At 41.9% G+C, this 19695-nt stretch overlaps 1 protein-coding gene across 4 annotated transcripts in view; it reads left to right on the top strand.

Moving 5' to 3' along the window:
• NEK10 (NIMA related kinase 10) overlaps window positions 1-19695 on the top strand; it is a 194938-nt gene that overhangs the window by 59255 nt on the left and 115988 nt on the right. For all 4 annotated transcript variants that reach the window (XM_066244946.1, XM_066244943.1, XM_066244944.1 and 1 more), the window contains exons 12-22: window positions 3048-3272; window positions 6307-6446; window positions 9007-9068; window positions 11179-11256; window positions 13638-13702; window positions 15070-15172; window positions 15279-15407; window positions 15900-16037; window positions 17050-17095; window positions 19156-19277; window positions 19415-19517. In XM_066244946.1, coding sequence (XP_066101043.1) covers window positions 3048-3272; window positions 6307-6446; window positions 9007-9068; window positions 11179-11256; window positions 13638-13702; window positions 15070-15172; window positions 15279-15407; window positions 15900-16037; window positions 17050-17095; window positions 19156-19277; window positions 19415-19517 — 1211 coding nt within the window. The remainder of the gene's footprint in view (window positions 1-3047; window positions 3273-6306; window positions 6447-9006; window positions 9069-11178; window positions 11257-13637; window positions 13703-15069; window positions 15173-15278; window positions 15408-15899; window positions 16038-17049; window positions 17096-19155; window positions 19278-19414; window positions 19518-19695) is intronic.

Below are 19695 nucleotides of genomic sequence, written 5' to 3' on the forward strand. Positions count from 1 at the left end.
CAGACTTTTTCATGACCTCCAGTTTTTATAATTTAAAACAGAAACTAGAGCAAAATGAAATCATTTTCTATTGAACTGCATATTGCTCTAAAGAATTACAGTATAGAGATAGTTATTAGTTTGCTTTTAGAATTGCAGCCAACATCATTTGCTATTTCGTTGAATAAATATAGAAATTAATAGGGTCATTGTACAGATCCAATGAGTGAACACTCAGAAGTTTTCTAGAGAGGCAAAATACACTGCTCACAAAAATTAGGGATATTTCAAAATGAATATGAAGTGATAAAATATCCCCTAATTTTTGTGAGCAGTATAAATACAGTGGTCCTAAGCTTACGGCACAGTTCTGTTCCTACAACAGTGACGTAACCTGAATTTTGGTATAAGTTGAAACACACCCTAGCCTAAGTCACTTATCTATCCTAACACAGTTGTAAAATCGTGATCTAGAACATAAAAACACTCCTAAGCCACAGTAAAAGGAAAAGGACATAAATATACTATACTGTAGAAACAGAAAAATTGACAAAAAATGAGTGTAAAAAAAGTACGATGCTAATGTCTCAATTTTTTTGTTTTTATGAGAGTAAGCATCATAAACCCGAAATGTCGTATGTTGAGACTATCGTAACCTGAGGATCCCCTGTAACAGAAAGCCAAGTAACGAAACTCTGACAGTGCATCCTTCTTTAAAGCCATTTTAATATTCTTTTACAAACCAGACTTATAGACATAGCTCTCTGAACTCATTCACCCAATAAGCAGCTTCTGCACAAATATGTCAAGCCCAAGCTAAATAGGATATGAGTGTGTAGCATGAGAGGGGGACAGACACAAATCACGGTTTCATCATAGCACAGTGAGCGGTGTGGTCAGTGGGCACACAGGATGCTCTGGAGAAGGAGTAGTCAAACTTTTTATAAAAACCGCCCACTTTTGCAGTGCTGGTCAACCTGGTCCCTACTGCCCACTAGTGGGCGGTTCAGCTTTCATGGTGGGCAGTAGCAGAGCAACTAAACGGCGACAAGATTGGCCCACCATGAAAACTGGAACGCCCACTAGTGGGCGGTAGGGACTAGGTTGACCAGCACTGCAAAAGTGGGCGGTTTTTATAAAAAGTTTGACTACCCCTGCTCTGGAGCATGGAGCAGAACCTCTGAGGGGACACGCCACGTTTCCTGAGGGAAAGAGATGTTATCTAGGCATAGGGAGAGAGCAAGAGAAAACAGGATATGCTCCCACATGAAGTGGTATGTGTGAGGTTCTTGCACGGTGGGGCACAGCTGGAGCCAAGAGTGCAGCAGGGACGGTGGCAGAGAGCTAGACTAGACAGTTAATGATACATTAAAAACACAGCTAATTTTGGTCAGGCCCTGCTCTAAGCACTTCTGTGTGTTACTCATTTGATCTGCACTGTGACCCTATTAATTTCCGTATTTTATGGCTGAGGCAGTAAGACACCATTAATCAGGTCACGATGGGCTCTTTGTGCTAAATGAAGAATATATTTTTTTATCATGGACATTAGAGGGACTCAGCGAAAGATTTGAAGCCTGATCAGGTTTATTTAGGGGAAGATCCCTCAGCTAGCAGTGTGTGGGGGCCGTGGGGTGGGGAATACGGCCACACAACGAGATCCACTTAGAACAAGGAAGGAATGTGTTGTGTAGAAAGTTTGAGAAGGTGAAGAATAGTGTTTACCTAATAGTGTTTATATTCTGAATGTCACAGAATAGTGTTTACCTAATAGTGTTTATATTCTGAATGTCACAGCACAAAAGTTTGGGAGGGAGAAGAGCTATAGAAAATTGGCTCAGGGGAAAGAAATTCCGAAGCTCTATGGAATTGAGAATGTTGGAGAGGTAGAGGACCAGAGTGGCTCCTACCTTGAGCATAATCGAGTATCACCTGAATGGGAGGAACAGTGGGAGTAGCCAGCTGCACAACTTACAAGAGAATTGACCCCAGCAGTTGCTCAGGAAATAGGGGCACTGAAGGCCCTTGACTGGCTGGGAAAGGGTAGAAGAGTCTTGGATGATTCCTACTCTTCTGGCTTGGGAAACGGAAAAGGCTGTGGTGTCATGAATAAGATCAGGGATATAAGAGGAAGAGCCGATTTGGTGAGGAGGATAATGTCTTTGAGTTTAGACACAGTGAGGTGAGTTCCTGTGGAACAGCTGTGTGGCTAGAACTTATGGCGGAATGCACAGTGCGGGGCTGGGGGGGGGGAGTGTTGGAGGCCATGGGCATGGATGGTACCATCCAGGGAGAGTGTGTAAAGTGTGAGACTGGAAGGTTTAAGAGTGGTGCTCTGAAATGTTCATTATCATCACATTTCAGGACTCAGCTGAACCTTATGTCTTAGGCCATTGTTACTTTTGTTACTCTCCAGATATTCACGGAACACTCTGCATTTAATAGTCCTGCATTCTAGTGTTTTTGTCATTTTGTATTAATGTCTTGTTTTGTAACCAAATAATGAGTCTCTGAAAATTAGGATAAAGCTTTTATATTCTGCTCACAAAAATTAGGAGATATTCAATAGCTTCATATTCGTTTTGAAATATCCCCTAATTTTTGTGAGCAGTATATTTCTTTTGTCTGGAGCACAATTCAGGTCCCATTGTATGTACTTGACTCCTATTTGTTGGTCATTAGGTTCTGGCCAGACCGAGGGGATACAATGAGAATATGACATAGGACAGCACTCAGCAAGCTGTGACCTGGAGGCTAGATTTGGCTCCCAGCCTGTGTTTGTAAATAAAGATTTGTTGAGACACAGCCATGTCCACTTGTTTTCATGCGCTGTCCATGGCGGCTTTGCACATGCTGGCACGACAGGGTCGTTGTGACAGAGCCTGGATGCCAGCAAAGCCGAAAACATTTGGCTGTGGTCCAGGCCTTCACGGAAAATGGGTGTTGACCTGTGACTTAGAAAATGTTCGCGGTATCGCTCATTAAGTAGTGACAGCTCTAGTCTAAGTGTGGAGACAGTAACGCACTGGTGCTGCCATTCCCATCCTCGCCCTCCCGCGCCTGCGCAGACTGACTGCGGAGCTGCTGCGCCTCCTCTGTGCCGAGCCCCAGGTCAAAGAGCAGGTGAAGCTCTACGAGGGGGTCCCCATCCTCCTCAGCCTGCTGCACTCCGACCACCTGAAGCTGCTCTGGAGTGTCGTCTGGATCCTAGTGCAGATTTGTGAGGACCCTGAGACCAGCGTGGAAATCCGCGTCTGGGGAGGCATCAAGCAGCTTCTTCATATTCTGCGAGGGTGAGTGAGGGTGGGCGTCGACCCACTGTGCCCCGGTCACTGGAGGCTGGGGACTCTGCCATGCGATGGCAGGTTGGCTACATGCTCAGCTCGCTCCCTCCTGGTCCTTATCAGTCATCTTTGGCAGAATGGTTTATACTTGCTGCAAACATCCATGTCGGTGCCTTTCACCTTTGAAGCTCCTTGAAGCCCCGATGTGTTTTATCTTTACATCACCAGCCTCCAGCACAGTGCCAGGCACGTAGGAGTCTGGCTGTCTGCACGCACATGTGGGTTGAATGGAATCCCCGTAACTGCAATTTGAAAGCATTTGTCTTGCCACCTTTTTCTTGCATCAGTATGTGCCTGCTATAATCCCAACAAGTACAATAATGACTGCTATTTTACTAAAACGCCTGTGTGCGGACATATGTCATTTATCTGTAAAGAGAAAGCAAAGCCTACATTTAAGAAACAGATGTAGAATCCTTAGTTAAAATATGAGAAAACGTTGTGAATCAAATGATTGCCATGTTTCTGATCTGGGTCCAGCTGCTCTTCTTTTCTCTCTAATCTTCACTGCGGTGCCCTAAGGTGGGTTAACTCCTCATTGTCTCTTTTAAAAGTAGAATTCCAATGGCATTAAAAGCCATGAGTATGAGTTTGTTAAAATAATTCAAATTGAAATTCTCTCGATGTTGCAATAACTATCATAACTATGTAGTAGATATATTGAAATATTGAATAACAACACCTTTCGGTACCATCAGTGGGAAGTTTCTATTACCTAAGGCTATTACAAAGCAGCATTCAGTCCTGTGGGTGATGAATCAAAGTTGCAAAGGAATATATCTGCCGGAAAGGGCTTATATTTGGGATCTGTGGCACATACATATAGCTCATGCTAATAAAAGCAGAGTGACTTATCAATTTTAGAATGCCTAGATATCATCAAATCAATATTATTCAGACTTTGTGTATGTTATGCCTCCAGGGATATTGTGGAATTGTGTTATCAACTTCATTTTTTCCCTGAGGGAACATTCCAAAATGTAAGGACAGACTGTAGAGATAGGACCCATCGCTCTGTTAGCAATTTCTGTCATTCCCAGAACAAAAGAAAGATATTACAGACTTCTGACAATCTGCTTGCTTTTCTGAGTATAACATAAAAGTCTAAAATACTTTAAAGTATAAATTAGAAATCTTTTGTTAGTTCTGTGGCCTCACAAGCCAGCCTCTTGGTCAAACCAATTATGTTTGAAAAAGTCTTGTTTTTGCTTGAGTTTGTAGGATGATGATGGCGATGTTGATAGTGGCGATGGTTATTGTTACTTGTCAATATGTTTATTACAAAAGCTGTGCATTACCCAGTTGGAGAGTTATTTTCTTGATGATTAAATTAAATTATACAATAGTTAAGCAATACTTCAAAGACAAAAATCGACCTTTTTTTTTTTTTTACCACACGGGATTGAGTTTAATTCAAAGAATCACTTTTCCTCTTTGTCTCAAGCCATAAGTGTCCTTGATATAAAAGACTTCTTTCACATTGCTGAGGCATTTTCCCAGTCCATTTCTATAGTATAGTGTTAAAAAAAACTCTTCTGGGAAGATAACAGATGTCAACACTTATTCTATTAAATATATCTCAGTGATCTGGGAGAATTTACTACCCCAGCTGGATAAACAATATTCTTCCATGCCTTCCCCTGAGCTGCCTGGAGCTGGTTCGTGGGGTGGAGGTTGCCAGGTTGTCTGTTGGCTTGAGTGTGAATAGGTGTTGTTGTCAGGGCAGTTTTTAAGAAGCTTATTCATGCTCATTCACCTGCAGTCCCAAACTCAAAGGTGATTCTTAAAGGCCTGTATGCTCTTGATAATGTGAAATGATCCCTAAATTCAAGTTTTGACATAATTAGGTTGACAGATAAGGTCACTGATGATGACTATCTCTAGACCCAGATCCGTTACCCTCCCCCATGCTCAGTGCAATAAGGACACCAGCTGGCCCAGATAATGGAGACTCTATATCCACATTATGTTTAGACACAGAAATTTAGGTAGAGCTGCTGCATAAAAAATAAGTAAGTGAAAACAATATGGTCTATACATAAAACAAAAAGGAACAAAGCAGATAAAAGACAAAAATCTATTTGTGGAAGATGTTGCATTAGAAAATCAAGTGCTTTATTTTATCACACATGTTAAAAAGAACATGAAATTTATGAAATGAGATTAAAGATGAGACGAGAGGAAAATAAAAAGGAAAGGAGATAAAGACTAACATACACAGAACTGATAAATTCACTAGAAACTGGAATTAGGAAAAAGAAGGGCAAGCTTGGAAAAAATTATACATAATGTAGAGGAGAAGGACAGGAATAAGAGAAATTAGAATATGAGAGATTCGGTCAGCACATTTCAACATGGGATTTCAACATGGGAATTGTTGACATCCCTGAATTAGAGAATAAAACAAAAGGAATAAATAATTAAAGATATAATAGAAGAGAACTTTCCTAAAATAATCAACGATTAGAATTTCATGGAAAAAAGAAGGCAAAATGAAGACTCGGATGTATTGAGGTGAATCGATTGCAGCAGAATAGAGTTCAGAAACAAAGGTGGCCGTGTGGGACAGTGGGAAGGGACAGTCTTTTCAGCAAATAGTGCTGAGTCAATTCAGTAATCATATTTTAAGAGAAAGAAAGAGAAAGAAGGAAAGGAAAGGAGAGGAAAAGAAAAGAAAAGAATAGAAAGGTAGAAAGCAAGAAAGAAATGACGACTACCTCACAATGAATACAAAAAATTCTAGGTGGATTGAAGGTGAAACAATAAAGATAACACAGCAGAGAACTTAATGACCTGGGGGAGGCAAAGATTTCTTTCCCTCCCTCCCTCCCTCCCTCCCTCCCTCCCTCCCTCCCTCCCTCCCTCCCTCCCTCCCTCCCTCCTTCCTCTCTTTCTCTTCAAAGATTTCTTAAACAGGATTCAGAAAGCACTGACCACAAAGGAAAGCTGATAAATCAGTCTGTGCATTCACTTTCTTTTTCAGAGACAGGAGTTTCGTTTCTGACCGCTCTTCCATCGGAAGCCTGTCCAGCGCAAATGCAGCAGGCCGACTCCAGCAGTTCCACCTATCAGAGGAGTTAAGCCCCCGGGAGATACAGGAAAATACTTTCTCTCTTCAAGCAGGTATTTCTATCATATTATTAGGTTTTACTATTTGATACTGCTTAGTATTATATTATCTTATTGTTCTCTTTGATAAACTTAGGATGCTAATATTAAATAGGCATGATTTATAAGTTTAAAAAAAAAAAGTGAAATTAAATCCGTGTGGGTGCCTGAAACTGGTTGTTACCAGTGGCGGACCTGCAGGTTAATGATACCACGTACTTTCTTTCCTCTCCCTTCCACGTTCTGAACACCTCAAGGAGCCAACACAGAAGTCAGACGTAAAGAGAGCAGGACATTAGCTCCATCACTGGTTGCGGGATTAGGGAGCGCGGCTTGGTCTGTGACCAGAGTCATAGTTTTTACTATCTTCTGGATCTAAAGGCACCCCTCCTGAAGGGAGACTCGACAACACGCATGCCTCCCTCACACCACGTGAGCTCCTGCAGAGAACACAGAGATGCTGGCCCGGGGGGCTTTGCACACAGCAGGAGCAGGGGCGTATGCACGCAGTTTGGACAACCTTGAACAGTGGTGTAGCCTGTGCCCTGCATGAGGGCAGCTGGCCTTTGGGTAGTGGGGCGAAGGTGCTGCTGACCAAGCTGGGTGCCCTGCCATGGCCCACAGGAGGGACAGAGAGGCACCCGTGGGCTGGCAGGTCCTCAGAAGGGAGAAGCAGCCATGGCAGGGCAGGGACAAAGTGGGTAGGAGAGGGGCCGCATCCTTTGCTTCCTTCTCTCTCCTCCTGGAGGATGGAGCTGCGCCTGCCTTCACAGGCGTCTGCGGTCAGGGGAGCAGGACCCCCTGCTGGGCACACCTCTGTCATTCTGGTGTACCCTGGAGGGTCTCAGTCTCGGTCTCAGTATGACGCCTCGCTGAGGATTTCCTGTTTGAAGCTCCCAGGAAGTCTCATCCAGCAGAAATCAGAGTTCCTGGAATTTCTAGGCCTCTCACCAGAGTGGACGAGACTGATGGCGATCGAGGTCAGGAGGGTGGCTACCCACGTGTGGGATGAGACATTATTTCCTGGGAAGGGCTGGAAATGTCCTATGTAGTCATTGGAGTGGCAGTGGTTACAGGGTGTATAGATCTGTAATGTCCCATCAAGCTATACACTTAAGATATGTCTACTTCACACAGTTCATTTTTTTACCTCAATAAAACTCTTTAAAAAATTAAAAACAATCTGACCAGGTGGTGGCGCAGTGGATAGAGCATTGCACTGGGATGCAGAGGACTCAGGTTCAAAGCCCTGAGGTTACTGGCTTGAGTGCAGGCTCATCTGGTTTGAGCAAGGCTCACCAGCTTGAGCCCAAGGTCATTGACTTGAGCAAGGGGTCACTTAGTCTGCTGTAGGCCCCCTGACAAGGCACATATGAGAAAGCAATCAATGAACAACTAGGGTACTACAATGAGGAATTGATGCTTCTTCTCTCTCTCCTTTCCTATCTGCCTGTCCCTATCTGTTCCTCTCTCTGTCTCTATCACAAAAAAAAGGTGTTAGGAGTAGGGTCTGCATTTCAGCTGCACCCACTTTGTTGGCCATGTGGTCTTGGATCAATTTCTTAACCTCTCCCGGCCTCAGTTTAGCTTATATGAAGTGGTGGTGGTGACCATGGTATCAGCGTCACAGGGCAAGGACTACATGAGGACAGCGGTGTGCAGCACCGTGCAGGACCAGGGGGGCGCTCAGCAGAACGGCGTTATCCTCAGAGATGCTCTGCGCTGTCGGATCCAGCACGCCTCTGGCTGGACAGGAAGCAGCTCAGTACAGAACGTTATCCTCAGAGATGCTCTGCGCTGTTGGATCCAGCACGCCTCTGGCTGGACAGGAAGCAGCTCAGTACAGAACGTTATCCTCAGAGATGCTCTGCGCTGTCGGATCCAGCACGCCTCTGGCTGGACAGGAAGCAGCTCAGTACAGAACGCGTTATCCTCAGAGATGCTCTGCGCTGTCGGATCCAGCACGCCTCTGGCTGGACAAGAAGCAGCTCAGTACAGAATGCCACCAGAGGCCACACGGTGGCGGTAAAGAGCTCCTGGTGCTCAGGGCAGTGCTCAAGGTGTGGGGCCTGTGCCTGGCTGACCTGACTCCTGGCCCCTCCCACTTATTAATTCTGTAGCCGAGGCTAATAATCTTACGGAACCTTGGTTTTCTCCTCAGTAAAACTGGTCATCATAGTGCATACTCTGATTATAAGGTCAGTTTGGTTAATATATTTAAAATACTCACTTGGTCAACCACTGGAGCTGTATTTATTGAGCACTTGCTACGTGGCAGGCGCATGCTGGACACTGGGGATTACCATGGACCAGGCAGGCGCAGTCTCTGCCTCCTGGTATATAGTATGTGCTCCGAGAAGGGCCTCTGTGGGTGTGCCTGTACTCACATCCTATGAAGATGAGAGTTAGAAGCCATCAAAAGTCAGTTTCCCTTCTCCCGGATCCTAACAGAGGAAAATTAGTGTTTTTTGGACAGTGACTACTAACAGAGCTCCCTGGAGTTAGAGTACTGATATAACCGTGTGACACTGCAGTCACAGCAATGACAACATGACCATGTGTGGTTTCCTTCCAGCCTCCTGTGCTGCCCTCACTGAACTTGTGCTCAACGACACCAACGCCCAGCAGGTGGTTCAGGTAAGCGCGTGGCTCCCGGGCACGGGCTCCACAACCAGGTCCCGCCCTGCGTCCCAGGACATAGCTTTTGGGATCCCATCACACGGTTTTATTACTTTATTAGTTTTTTTAAAATCTTTTTTTTAATTTATTCATTTTAGAGAGGAGAGGGGGGGGAGAGAGACAGAGAGAGAGAAGGGGGGAGGAGCTGGAAGCATCAACTCCCATATGTGCCTTGACCAGGCAAGCCCAGAGTTTCGAACCGGCGACCTCAGCATTTCTAGGTCGACGCTTTATCCACTGCGCCACCACAGGTCAGGCCCATCACATGGTTTTAAAATATTTCAATATGGCTTATTAACTCATAGAATTCCATTTCATATTCTTGTCCTTCTTTTAACTTGCTTGGCTTAGAAAGAACTGTCATGTGGGTAATCAATGATGTTTCTTTCCTACATGATTTTTCATTTTCTTTATCTTTTTAAAAAAAGCTATTCTGCGTTGCTTTAATTCTGGGCATATAGGATACCATGAGTTCAAGAAAGCAGTAACATAAACAGTACATCAAGTGTACTCTTCAAATGGATACATCAACTGTATATAAATACACACATGTGTACCACCCTTGTGTGGGTTTCTATTCTAAAAGTTACTTCGTGCTTACTGAAAGGAAACTTTTATTTTTGGTCAATACAATATGTTCAACTCCAACTTCAAAATATAAACAGGGACATAAAAGTTAGTTAGGGATCAGGTTACCAATGATTCGAGTCCCGAGGGGAGCTCAGCTAATCAGGGGGCGGTTGGTACAGCGACTGAAATCTGGGGAAACTGATAAAAGACCCTGGTTCTCAGACCTTTTAGGCTAGCACTGTTCCCTATACTGACTCCACGGGAAAACTATCCGGTGAGGGCTGCTGGCGCGGAGGCACAAGCTGTTCAAATAATTTGTAGTGTCATTACTTGCTGGCTTAGTCCTGGGAAAAGTGACTTCGCCCCTCTAAGTTTTGGTTTTATCATGTATAAAACAGGGAGATTATAGACTAATTCACAGAATGACTGTAAAGACTAAATGCAGTAAGGCAGGTAAAGCTCTTTGGTTATCATGTAAATGTCCACATACAGTAGAGTTCAGTAAATTATACATTTGATAGATAATAGAAAACCAGCAGGAAGTTAGTAGTTTTTTCTTCATTCCTCCAGGTATTGACTGTGTTCTCATGAATAACATTTATTTTCTTTTTTATTCTGTTTTTCTTGTTTCTTTTATTTTTTCCTATAATATATAATTAACTTACATGTATTATTTAATTAAAAACTATAAAGGGATAAATTATCTTTCATAATTACATATTTGAAATGCAATGTATAAAGATTAAAATATATTTAAGTGCCTTTTTTTAATCCTCTATTCTGTTTTTAAAGTATTGTCATCACTTTATTTTCCATTTTTACTTTATTTTGAGAGAGATTGGTGGACACACAGGGACAGACAGACAGGAAGGGAAGAGATGAGAAGCATCAACTCATAGTTGCAGCACCTTAGTTGTTCATTGATTGCTTCTCATCTGTGCCTTGACTGGGGGTCTCCATCCGAGCCAGTGATCCCTTCCTCAAGCTAGCAACCTGGGCTGTTAGCCAGCCGCCTTTGGGCTCAAGCCAGCAACCATGGGGTCATGTCTGTGATCCCGGGCTCAAGCTGGATGAGCCCACGCTCAAGCTGGATGAGCCCACGCTCAAGCTGGATGAGCCCACGCTCAAGCCGGTGAGCTCATGCTCAAGCCCGTGACCTCAGCATCTCAAAACCTGGGTCATCAGCATCCCAGGCCAAAGCTCCATTCACTGCATCAGCACCTCGTCAGGCTGTTTGCAATCACTTTAAATTGATGTACTTTATTATTTATAATCTTTAAAGAACAACTGAAAATTTAAGATTGTGGTTGTAGTTTTTGGTGTGTAAAAAACTTACACTGACATTTATAGTTTTGTCCTGTTATATTTACTTAAAGTTCCAAGATACACTAACTATACATACTATTAATATTTGAGATCGTTTAGTTCCTTCTTTGTGCTTGGGCATCTCTGTGGCATTGCCACTGGTCTCTGATAATATGCTCCTTTACTCTTGCAGGAAAATGGTGTATATACAATTGCAAAATTAATCTTACCAAACAAACAAAAGAATGCAGCAAAAACTAATCTATTACAGGTAATAAACATGCCTATTGTTCTTCAATATCATCCTGCTTGAAATTTAGGGAAACTCTGATAATATGATCTGTTATTTTAGAATTTTTAAAATGCTCCGTGCTGGTCCCTGCCCTGACTGAGGGAACATTCCTAAGCGGGAGGCTGGCGTGGGAGGGAGCGCTCGCTGGTAACAGTGTCAGAGGCTCAACAATGCTTTCTCTGCGGGAGGGAAGTAGGCCATTTTATTGAGCTATTTCTTTGCTTATCAGAAAGTTCTATTTTTTTAAAATATATATTGCTCGAGTATCAGGGAATAATAAAAGGAAAATTAAGCACAGACCACAGTCATGAACATTTCACCTTCGCACAGGAAAGCCTGTAAAGTGGATGAGAAAGACTTGCCATTTGGTTGAAGGGATCTGAGTGGGGCACCGATGGCAGCTGATCCTGGGTGGAAGGGCATTCCACACAGAAGGAACAGCATATGCAAAGTGTGGGAGCCTGACAGCTCACAGCTTAGTGCGTAAGCTGCTCAGTGGACCTGGGGTGTGTGGTTGGGGGAGGGGGTACTTCAGGAGATGAGGCCTCAGAGGTAAGAAGGGGACACATTATGCAGGGTCCTGTGTGCTCTTTTGAGGAGTGGGCATCAGGGGCCACTAGAAGACACCGGGATGATCAAGTCCGATTTTAAATAAGCCTTTGCAGTAGCTGTGGCTCATCTTTTTTTATCCAAGTCATTTAGAAAAGGAAGTACAAAGGTGCCTTTGCTGTCAATCTGATTGGAGAGCTATTTCCCAGAATGATGGCCCAACCTAGCCAAGTTTTTGGTGTTCTCTGTGGGCTGGCAGCCACAGGTTTTGGAGAGTGATAGTAAATGCCAGTGTGGGACAAAATTTTTCCAGCGCCCCACAGATGTGTGACACTCTTCTGGGCACAGAGACAGCCAGATCCATCCTGTGCATGCATTTTGTTAAACAGCAGGGTTTTGTTTTTTATTTATTTTTATTTTTTTTATTTTTTATTTTTCCAAAGCTGGAAACGGGGAGGCAGTCAGACAGACTCCCGCATGCACCGACCAGGATCCACCCGGCATGTCCACCAGGGGGCGGTACTCTGCCCATCTGGGGCGATGCTCTGCCCATCTGGGGCATTGCTCTGTTGCAACCAGAGCCATCCTAGCGCCTGAGGCAGAGGCCACAGAGCCATCCTCAGTGCCCGGGCCAACTTTGCTCCAATGGAGCCTTGGCTGTGGGAGAGGAAGAGAGAGACAGAGAGGAAGGAGATGGGGAGGGGTGGAGAAGCAGATGGGCGCTTCTCCTATGTTCCCTGGCCGGGAATCAAACCTGGGACTCCTGCACGCCAGGCCGACATTCTACCACGGAGCCAACCAGCCAGGGCCTAAACAGCAGATTTCAACTGTTTTGTTTTTATTGATTTTAAAGACAGAAGAAGGGAGAGAGAGACAGGAACATTGATCTATTCCTATATATGCCCTGACTGGGGATTGAACTGGCAACCTTTGTGCTTCAGGGACGATGCTCCAACCAACCGAGCCATCAGCCAGGGCAAACAGCAGAGGGTTTTGAAAAGTTCATGTTGAAATGGCTTTCCAGGAACACGTGCGTTCTCCACTCGCTCACAGTGGCCACTGCACTCTCACCAGACTCCTTTATGTCATTTTGTCATCTGTCTAGCTTCTCCGGGCAGTTCTGCCTGTGACCCTTCTACATTCGGATCACTGGCTTCGTGAAACGATTCCAGACTCAAACCCAGCAGGCCCGATCAGCGGAGGGGGCCTGTTGGGCAGGTACCAGCGCAGGCTGGGAGCCATCTTTTTATTTCTCGGCACTGCAAAGCAGCAGGCATTTATTTTGCTCTGGTGAAGTCTCCCAGGCCTCTTTCTGAGCGTTCACAGGAGTTACTGTCGATTGTTCTATTTGGGGAACGCTTAGGACTCTTGACTCAGGAGACCAATACGTCAGGTTTGAGTCCAGTGTGCCTGTGGCTATTTTTATATGTCATCCTCTCTAGTGTTTATTTTCTCACAGAAATCTCATATAAATATTGAGGTATACATAGCAGGCTCGAAACAAAATAAACCTTGAGCTCCTGGACATCTCTGGACACTTGGCTTTCTCGGCGTAGGAATTTTGCTTCTTGTCTCAGTGTTCATTTTGTACTTTTTAGAAAGGAACTCCTGACAGGTCTGAGGGAAGCAAGGCCGAGATCCCGAGCGTTTCTACAACACAAACGCTTTTTGAAACTAAGCTCTGGCCATCTCATAGATCAGCCACGCTCACAAGAAAACCACTTCTGTGTTTACTTCACGATAACTCTGTCCTGAAAGGTTTTTAATGCCCTGAGTACCTTCGGAGAATCACGCACCCTTGTCTTTTCCAGTGTTACGCTTTCAGAGCCCTGAGGTTTCTCTTCAGTATGGAAAGGAACAGACCTCTCTTTAAAAGGTATGAGCTTAGAGAAATTCAAGTGACCGGTCGCCGCTAGATTGCACTGTTTTTCCCATAACTGACGTTGTTGCGAGCAATAAGAGAAGACCGAGTCAGTATCCAAAACAAGTATCTTCAGACTAATTAGATTCCACAGAGAAAACCGAGCTATCCCACTGACACCTCAACACCGAAAGTGAACAGGATGAAGAGAGGGCACGCGTCACTATAAAATACGGCGCTTAATTACACGTGACCGCTGTGGTTTCAGTTTCCCCTCTCTCTTTTTTAGACATTACCATTTTAAATGCGTGGCATCAAAGTGTGTGCTTGTTTAGCCCATTCGTAAATTCCAAAGTTGATGTGGTTATTTTCTCTTGTGGAAAGAACAGGGCTTGTCCGGGCATCTTCCCCAGGGGAGGGGCTCACGTGATGGGGAGGAGGCTGATGTTTTGGGGTGGGGAGGCTGTGCTGGTGAGCGTGACAGAAGAAGCATCCCGTTGGGAAGCAGGCCCTGGTTACCTGCGTGTGTGGTCTGCACGCTGTTTAGTTGGGTAGGTTAGCCAAAGTCATAGCCCCAAGATCCACAGTAATTTTATTGATAAGACAGAGTAGAAATAAAATCTTGAGTTGCTGTAACATCGTTTGTTCAGAAACATGCAGCATTTAATGTTGTTATTTTATTTCCAGTTGATGCTTGAATTTGGGAGAAGAAAAGGAAATAAACTTAGTTTTTCATTAAAACCTTTTGTTTCAAGGCTCTAAGTCATCCGTTTTGAGTTGACTTAAAGATTTTAATAAGCTCTGAAGCCAGTACTTTAGAAATGATGCATAAATCTCTCCAATTTTTCTCAGTTACGTTTATTTTTATGAAACATTTAGAATTAAGTTAACCTAATTCTAAATGTTAACCCTCTCAGGGTTAATATGAGGACTGACTCAAATGGCATTTATGTCGGTGCTCAGTATTCAATAAATACACAGTAAACATTTCTTAGTAATATGTTTACTACCTATTTCCCCAAATACCTTAGAAATAAGGTATTTGTATAATCCATATCTTACTTACTTTTATTGTAGTAAAGAGCACGTGCGATATACCTTCTAAGCAGCTGTTTAATTGTACAACACAGTGCAGTTGGCTATAAACAGAATGCTGTACGGAGAATCTCTAGAACTTTCATTTGTTTTACCTAACCCTTACGAACTGTAGCTATTGTTCATTCTGTGAGATAAGCTGATGAGTATTATCCCCCCCCCATTCTGTCTATAACCTAAGGAAATGAAGTGTGTTTAATACCTATGAATGAGCTAGATCCAACATGGAAGGATTGAGCAAATTTCCAGATCCCGCGTGAAGTCTCTGTGTGTATTTTTCCCCGTAGACTTTTCCCCACCGACTTGTTTGAGATCTTCATCGATATAGGACATTATGTTCGGGATATCAGTGCTTATGAAGAGTTGGTATCAAAGTTGAATTTATTAGTGGTAAGTCTTGAGTCTTTAAATTTGGGCAGGCTGCTCTGTGGTCAGGATGGAGTTGATCACAGCAAACTATTTGTTTTTCTTTTTATTTATTTATCTTTTTTGCTAGGAGGAAGAACTGAAGCAAATTGCTGAAAATATTGAAAGCATTAATCAGAATAAAGCTCCTTCGAAGTATATAGGCAACTATGCGATCTTGGATCACCTCGGCAGTGGGGCTTTCGGCTGTGTTTACAAGGTCACTGCCCCCAAGCACACCAGATGTCCCGCTTACAGACCCACACTCGGAGTTAGAGCCTTTCCTGAAAAATAATGAAAAATAGATAGAAAATTTAAAATGATTTTTTTTTTTTTGGTCTACCAATAGTTTCATCAAAATTGTCTGATTTAACTTGCAGCTCTAGATATTGGTCACTGACTTTTGAAGATATAAAGCATCATTAGTCATTAATTCCTCATAAAACATAGTCAGAATGGCTTGTATCCATGCCTGACACCTCTACATTCACACCAGGGTTTCTGTACTTACGTGGTAAAATCCTACTGAATATTGCAGATCGATCCTATTTTTTGAGCTGAACTTAGTGAAAATACATACAGAATTTTAAAAGTCCTATGACATTTAAATAACTTGTTTTAAACATGTGACCTTATTCCTGTACTTCTTTCTTCCTCTTTCTATCTCCACCTCACTTTGTTTTCTTTGCCTTTTTATTTTCTTCCTTGTTAGGTTAGAAAGTGTAGTGGTCAAAATCTCTTAGCAATGAAAGAGGTAAATTTACATAACCCAGCGTTTGGAAAGGATAAAAAAGATCGCGATAGCAGTGTGAAGAATATTGTTTCCGAGTTAACCATAATTAAAGAGCAGGTAAATGTTTTTCTTGTTTGTGAAGGCCTTTTCCTTAAATAAATGTCACCAAAAGAGGGGAGAGTTCTTGTGCTATTCTTGTCCATGTTGTTTAAGCTGTTTCTGTTTAAAATAATTGATATTAAAGTGATGATAGCTTAGCTAGCTTTTTCTCCTAAGGCTTGACATTGAACCATAGAAACACTTTCTGGGGTTTATATCAGGGCAATGGGTACAGAAGAACAGAGTTTATAGTGCAGAGTGATTCTTACAGAGAAATCCTTCTCTTTTCACTGTAAGCACATCTATTTCCCTCTTGATATATTGTAGAATATTTGGTTACTTAGTTACATGCCTCAGAACCTGACTAAGAGTTCTCTGACTCCTGTCAAGTGAAGCCAAGCTGTTAACATTCTTCCAATATGGCTTATTAAATCTAAAATGGGATTTTTCCAGATGGGTTATTATTTATTAGCACGAGTGGAATTTTCTGACATAATGTGACAACTCAATTAACTATCATTATGAAAGTTTGTTTGGGGAGAAAGAATAAACATGTCAGAAGAGAAATGGGATTTCATTTTGTGATCCAAGAACACATTGGTTTCTTTTTCCACTTGCCTTCCTTGTATATTCATTACGGACACTGCTCATTTATAACTCCCGTGGAGAGCTCTCCACTTCACTATTCTTTGTTTCCCCACTACTTAGATTTGCACAGCATCTGTGTCTGCACATGGTCACCATGAACAGGATGATCAGTTCTCAGTTTTAGTTCAATTAGGTGATAAAGCACGATCAGTTTTTAATTCTAGTTTATAAGGCTATATGGGTGATAGCTATTTTCAGACTAGTTTTGTAAGTATTAAAGTAAAAAGAATCATGAGAAAAATCTGAATTAGATAAGTTAAAATGCTTAGTTTTATAAATAAGTATAAAATTTTCATTTTCAAATATAAAGTCCAACTAAATTGTCTGTAAAAAAAATTTATATTTTGGAATAGTGTAAGATGTGTTATTATTTTTTTTCTAGCTTTATCACCCCAATGTTGTACGCTATTACAAAACATTTCTGGAAAGTAAGTATGAGTTTTCATATTTTTAATTAAGGCAATGTATTTTTGTTACATATGTTTATATTAGAATGTCAAAACAAACTTATTTATCTATTTTCTTACCTTTTTGTTGTTTATGTGATAGTCAACAATCTTGTGTATCACTTCCTCGATCAGTGGAATAGTGATGTAATCAATGACCTAACGAGAATCCTATAGGAAGTACCTGGGCTCCCATATGAGAGATACTGAATGAACAAACCGAAATAGTTATAATAGCTATTTTCAAACACATCAAAATCACTTATAATCAAGAGAGAGGAAACCTTTAGGATAGTGGCTTTTTAAAGAAAATATCAAAAGTTGTTTTTGTTGAATTAGATGACATTATTCCTGTCCACAATAAATTGGGAGTGGGCTAGGTGCTGGATTTCATTTACTTGAAGTTCAAGGAATAGCCACAAGGTGGTGATAGAGCCCTGACTGATACTGCAGGCCGGCCGGCTCTTTTCTGCGATGATGGAATATGGAAATAAAGCCAAAACGGTCAATTGTTTAAACCAGGATAAGACCTCTGACTGCAATAAGATAAGTATTGATAAATCATCATGATGTACATCCCAGATGAACTTTCAAAGTAAACCTCCATTTGAAAGAAGATTTAAGAAAAATATAAGGCAAAGATTGGGGCTTTCTCACTCCCTCTTTATATAAAGTTACTATTGTTAAGCAAACCTGCTGTGTAGTTTGTTTGACATGTTATGATTTCACCATACTCCTTCCTCTAGCTGACTCAGAGGAGCTCAGTGCCGAAAATCTCCAGTAAATCCTGCACCCTTGGCTGTTGGTTCTTGATATTAGAATAAATTCCTGTAATTCAGTGTATATCCTATCATAAAAAGATCTTGCTTGGCTTCTAACTTGTACTGAAGTGGCACGACTTGTCTTAGTTAAAAATCGAAATGACAAAAAATGTTTTTTACAACCTGACTTTTTAAAAAAAAAAATAGAAGTGGCTTAAAAAATACATAAAATGTGATAAAATAGATTAGAAAATTGTAATAAAAGGAAATAAAATGTGAGAAAATTAAAAATAAAATTTACCTAATCTGACACATTAAAAATATGAAAAACTAGAGTCAGTATAAATGTCTATCCTTGGGAGAATTGTTAAATAAATTGTGATTCAAATGTATTGTGGAATACTATGTAACCAACAGAAAGAATGGCATAGGTCTATGTATACTGACACATAAAGATGTTGAATGAAAAAAACTATAAGTTGTATGTGTAGTATGATTTCATGTTGGTAAATAGTTTGTACATACATATATTATATACTCCCAAAATATCACAAAAGTACACATTACATACTATTGTTAGTAGTTTCATATTGGTTTTGAAGGAGGAAGTAGAATTTACTTCTTTGTTTCTTGTCATCCAAAGCAAGGCGATAATCACAATTAGTTACGAGGTTTCTAGTGTCTATCAGACAAAACCAGGAGAAGCCCACCTTTCTCTGCCCTTGAGGGGCATAACAGAAATTTCTGTCCTTGGTGCTGTTTTCAACTCTGTCATTCGTTGCGAGACCATGACGTGATTCCATTGTAAAAGTCTGAAAGGTAAATCTATGAGATGATGCAGTTTAAAGTGCAGTTTTCTGAGTGGCTGACTTGATATAAGGGTAAATGTTAGACTTAAATAATTGAGAGAAAGGTGGGCTTACCTGTCCTTCAGGGAATCCTCCGTGACTTTGGATCAGTAGCTTGTGCCTCTCGGCTCCTCCCAACCATTCTACATTGCTGTGGACGTAGGAAATGATAGTATTTGCCAGCGTGAACTTATGCTAGGAGGTTGTCTGTAAACAGAAGAGTTTGTTGCTGGGCTCTAGGTGCCCCAAGACCCCCACCATACCCCTACCCCCTGCAGGACTGAGTGGATCCATATCTTAATGCATCTCTAACTCTTCAGTGCTGTGCCCTGCACACCCATTGGAAAGTTTGGATTCTAATTCCTGTGTTTGTAAAGTATCTTTATTGAGCTTGAACTTCTATTACCTTTTTCTTTCTTTCTTTTCTGTATAGACGATAGGTTGTATATAGTTATGGAGCTTATAGAAGGGGCCCCTCTTGGAGAACATTTTAGTTCTTTGAAGGAAAAACAACTTCGTTTTACTGAAGAAAGACTATGGAAAATATTTATTCAGGTACTCTTTTATTTTCATTAAATTTCTCTATAAAACAGCAAAGACTTGGGCTGATGTCTTTGAGATACGTGTAGTAGTCATCAGGGTTAAATGCGTACTGGGGGAAATAAAATTTGTTTCTTCTTTGCTGTTTCTAGCTGTGCTTAGCTCTTCGGTACTTACACAAGGAGAAGAGGATTGTCCATAGAGATCTGACGCCAAACAACATTATGCTGGGGGATAAGGACAAAGTAACAGTTAGTAAGTATACAAACCTTAACGTTTTTTATTTAAGAACTTCTGAATATTATTCTAGCACAGAGCTGTCCCATAGAACTTAACGGCACTGATGGGTATGTTCTATATCTGCTCTATCCAAAGGGTAGCCACTAGCCACGTGTGACTACTGGACATTTGAAATGTGGCTAATGTGACTGAG

This window comes from Saccopteryx bilineata, chromosome 10 (genome assembly GCF_036850765.1).
Source record: "Saccopteryx bilineata isolate mSacBil1 chromosome 10, mSacBil1_pri_phased_curated, whole genome shotgun sequence".
Classification (NCBI taxonomy): domain Eukaryota; kingdom Metazoa; phylum Chordata; class Mammalia; order Chiroptera; family Emballonuridae; genus Saccopteryx; species Saccopteryx bilineata.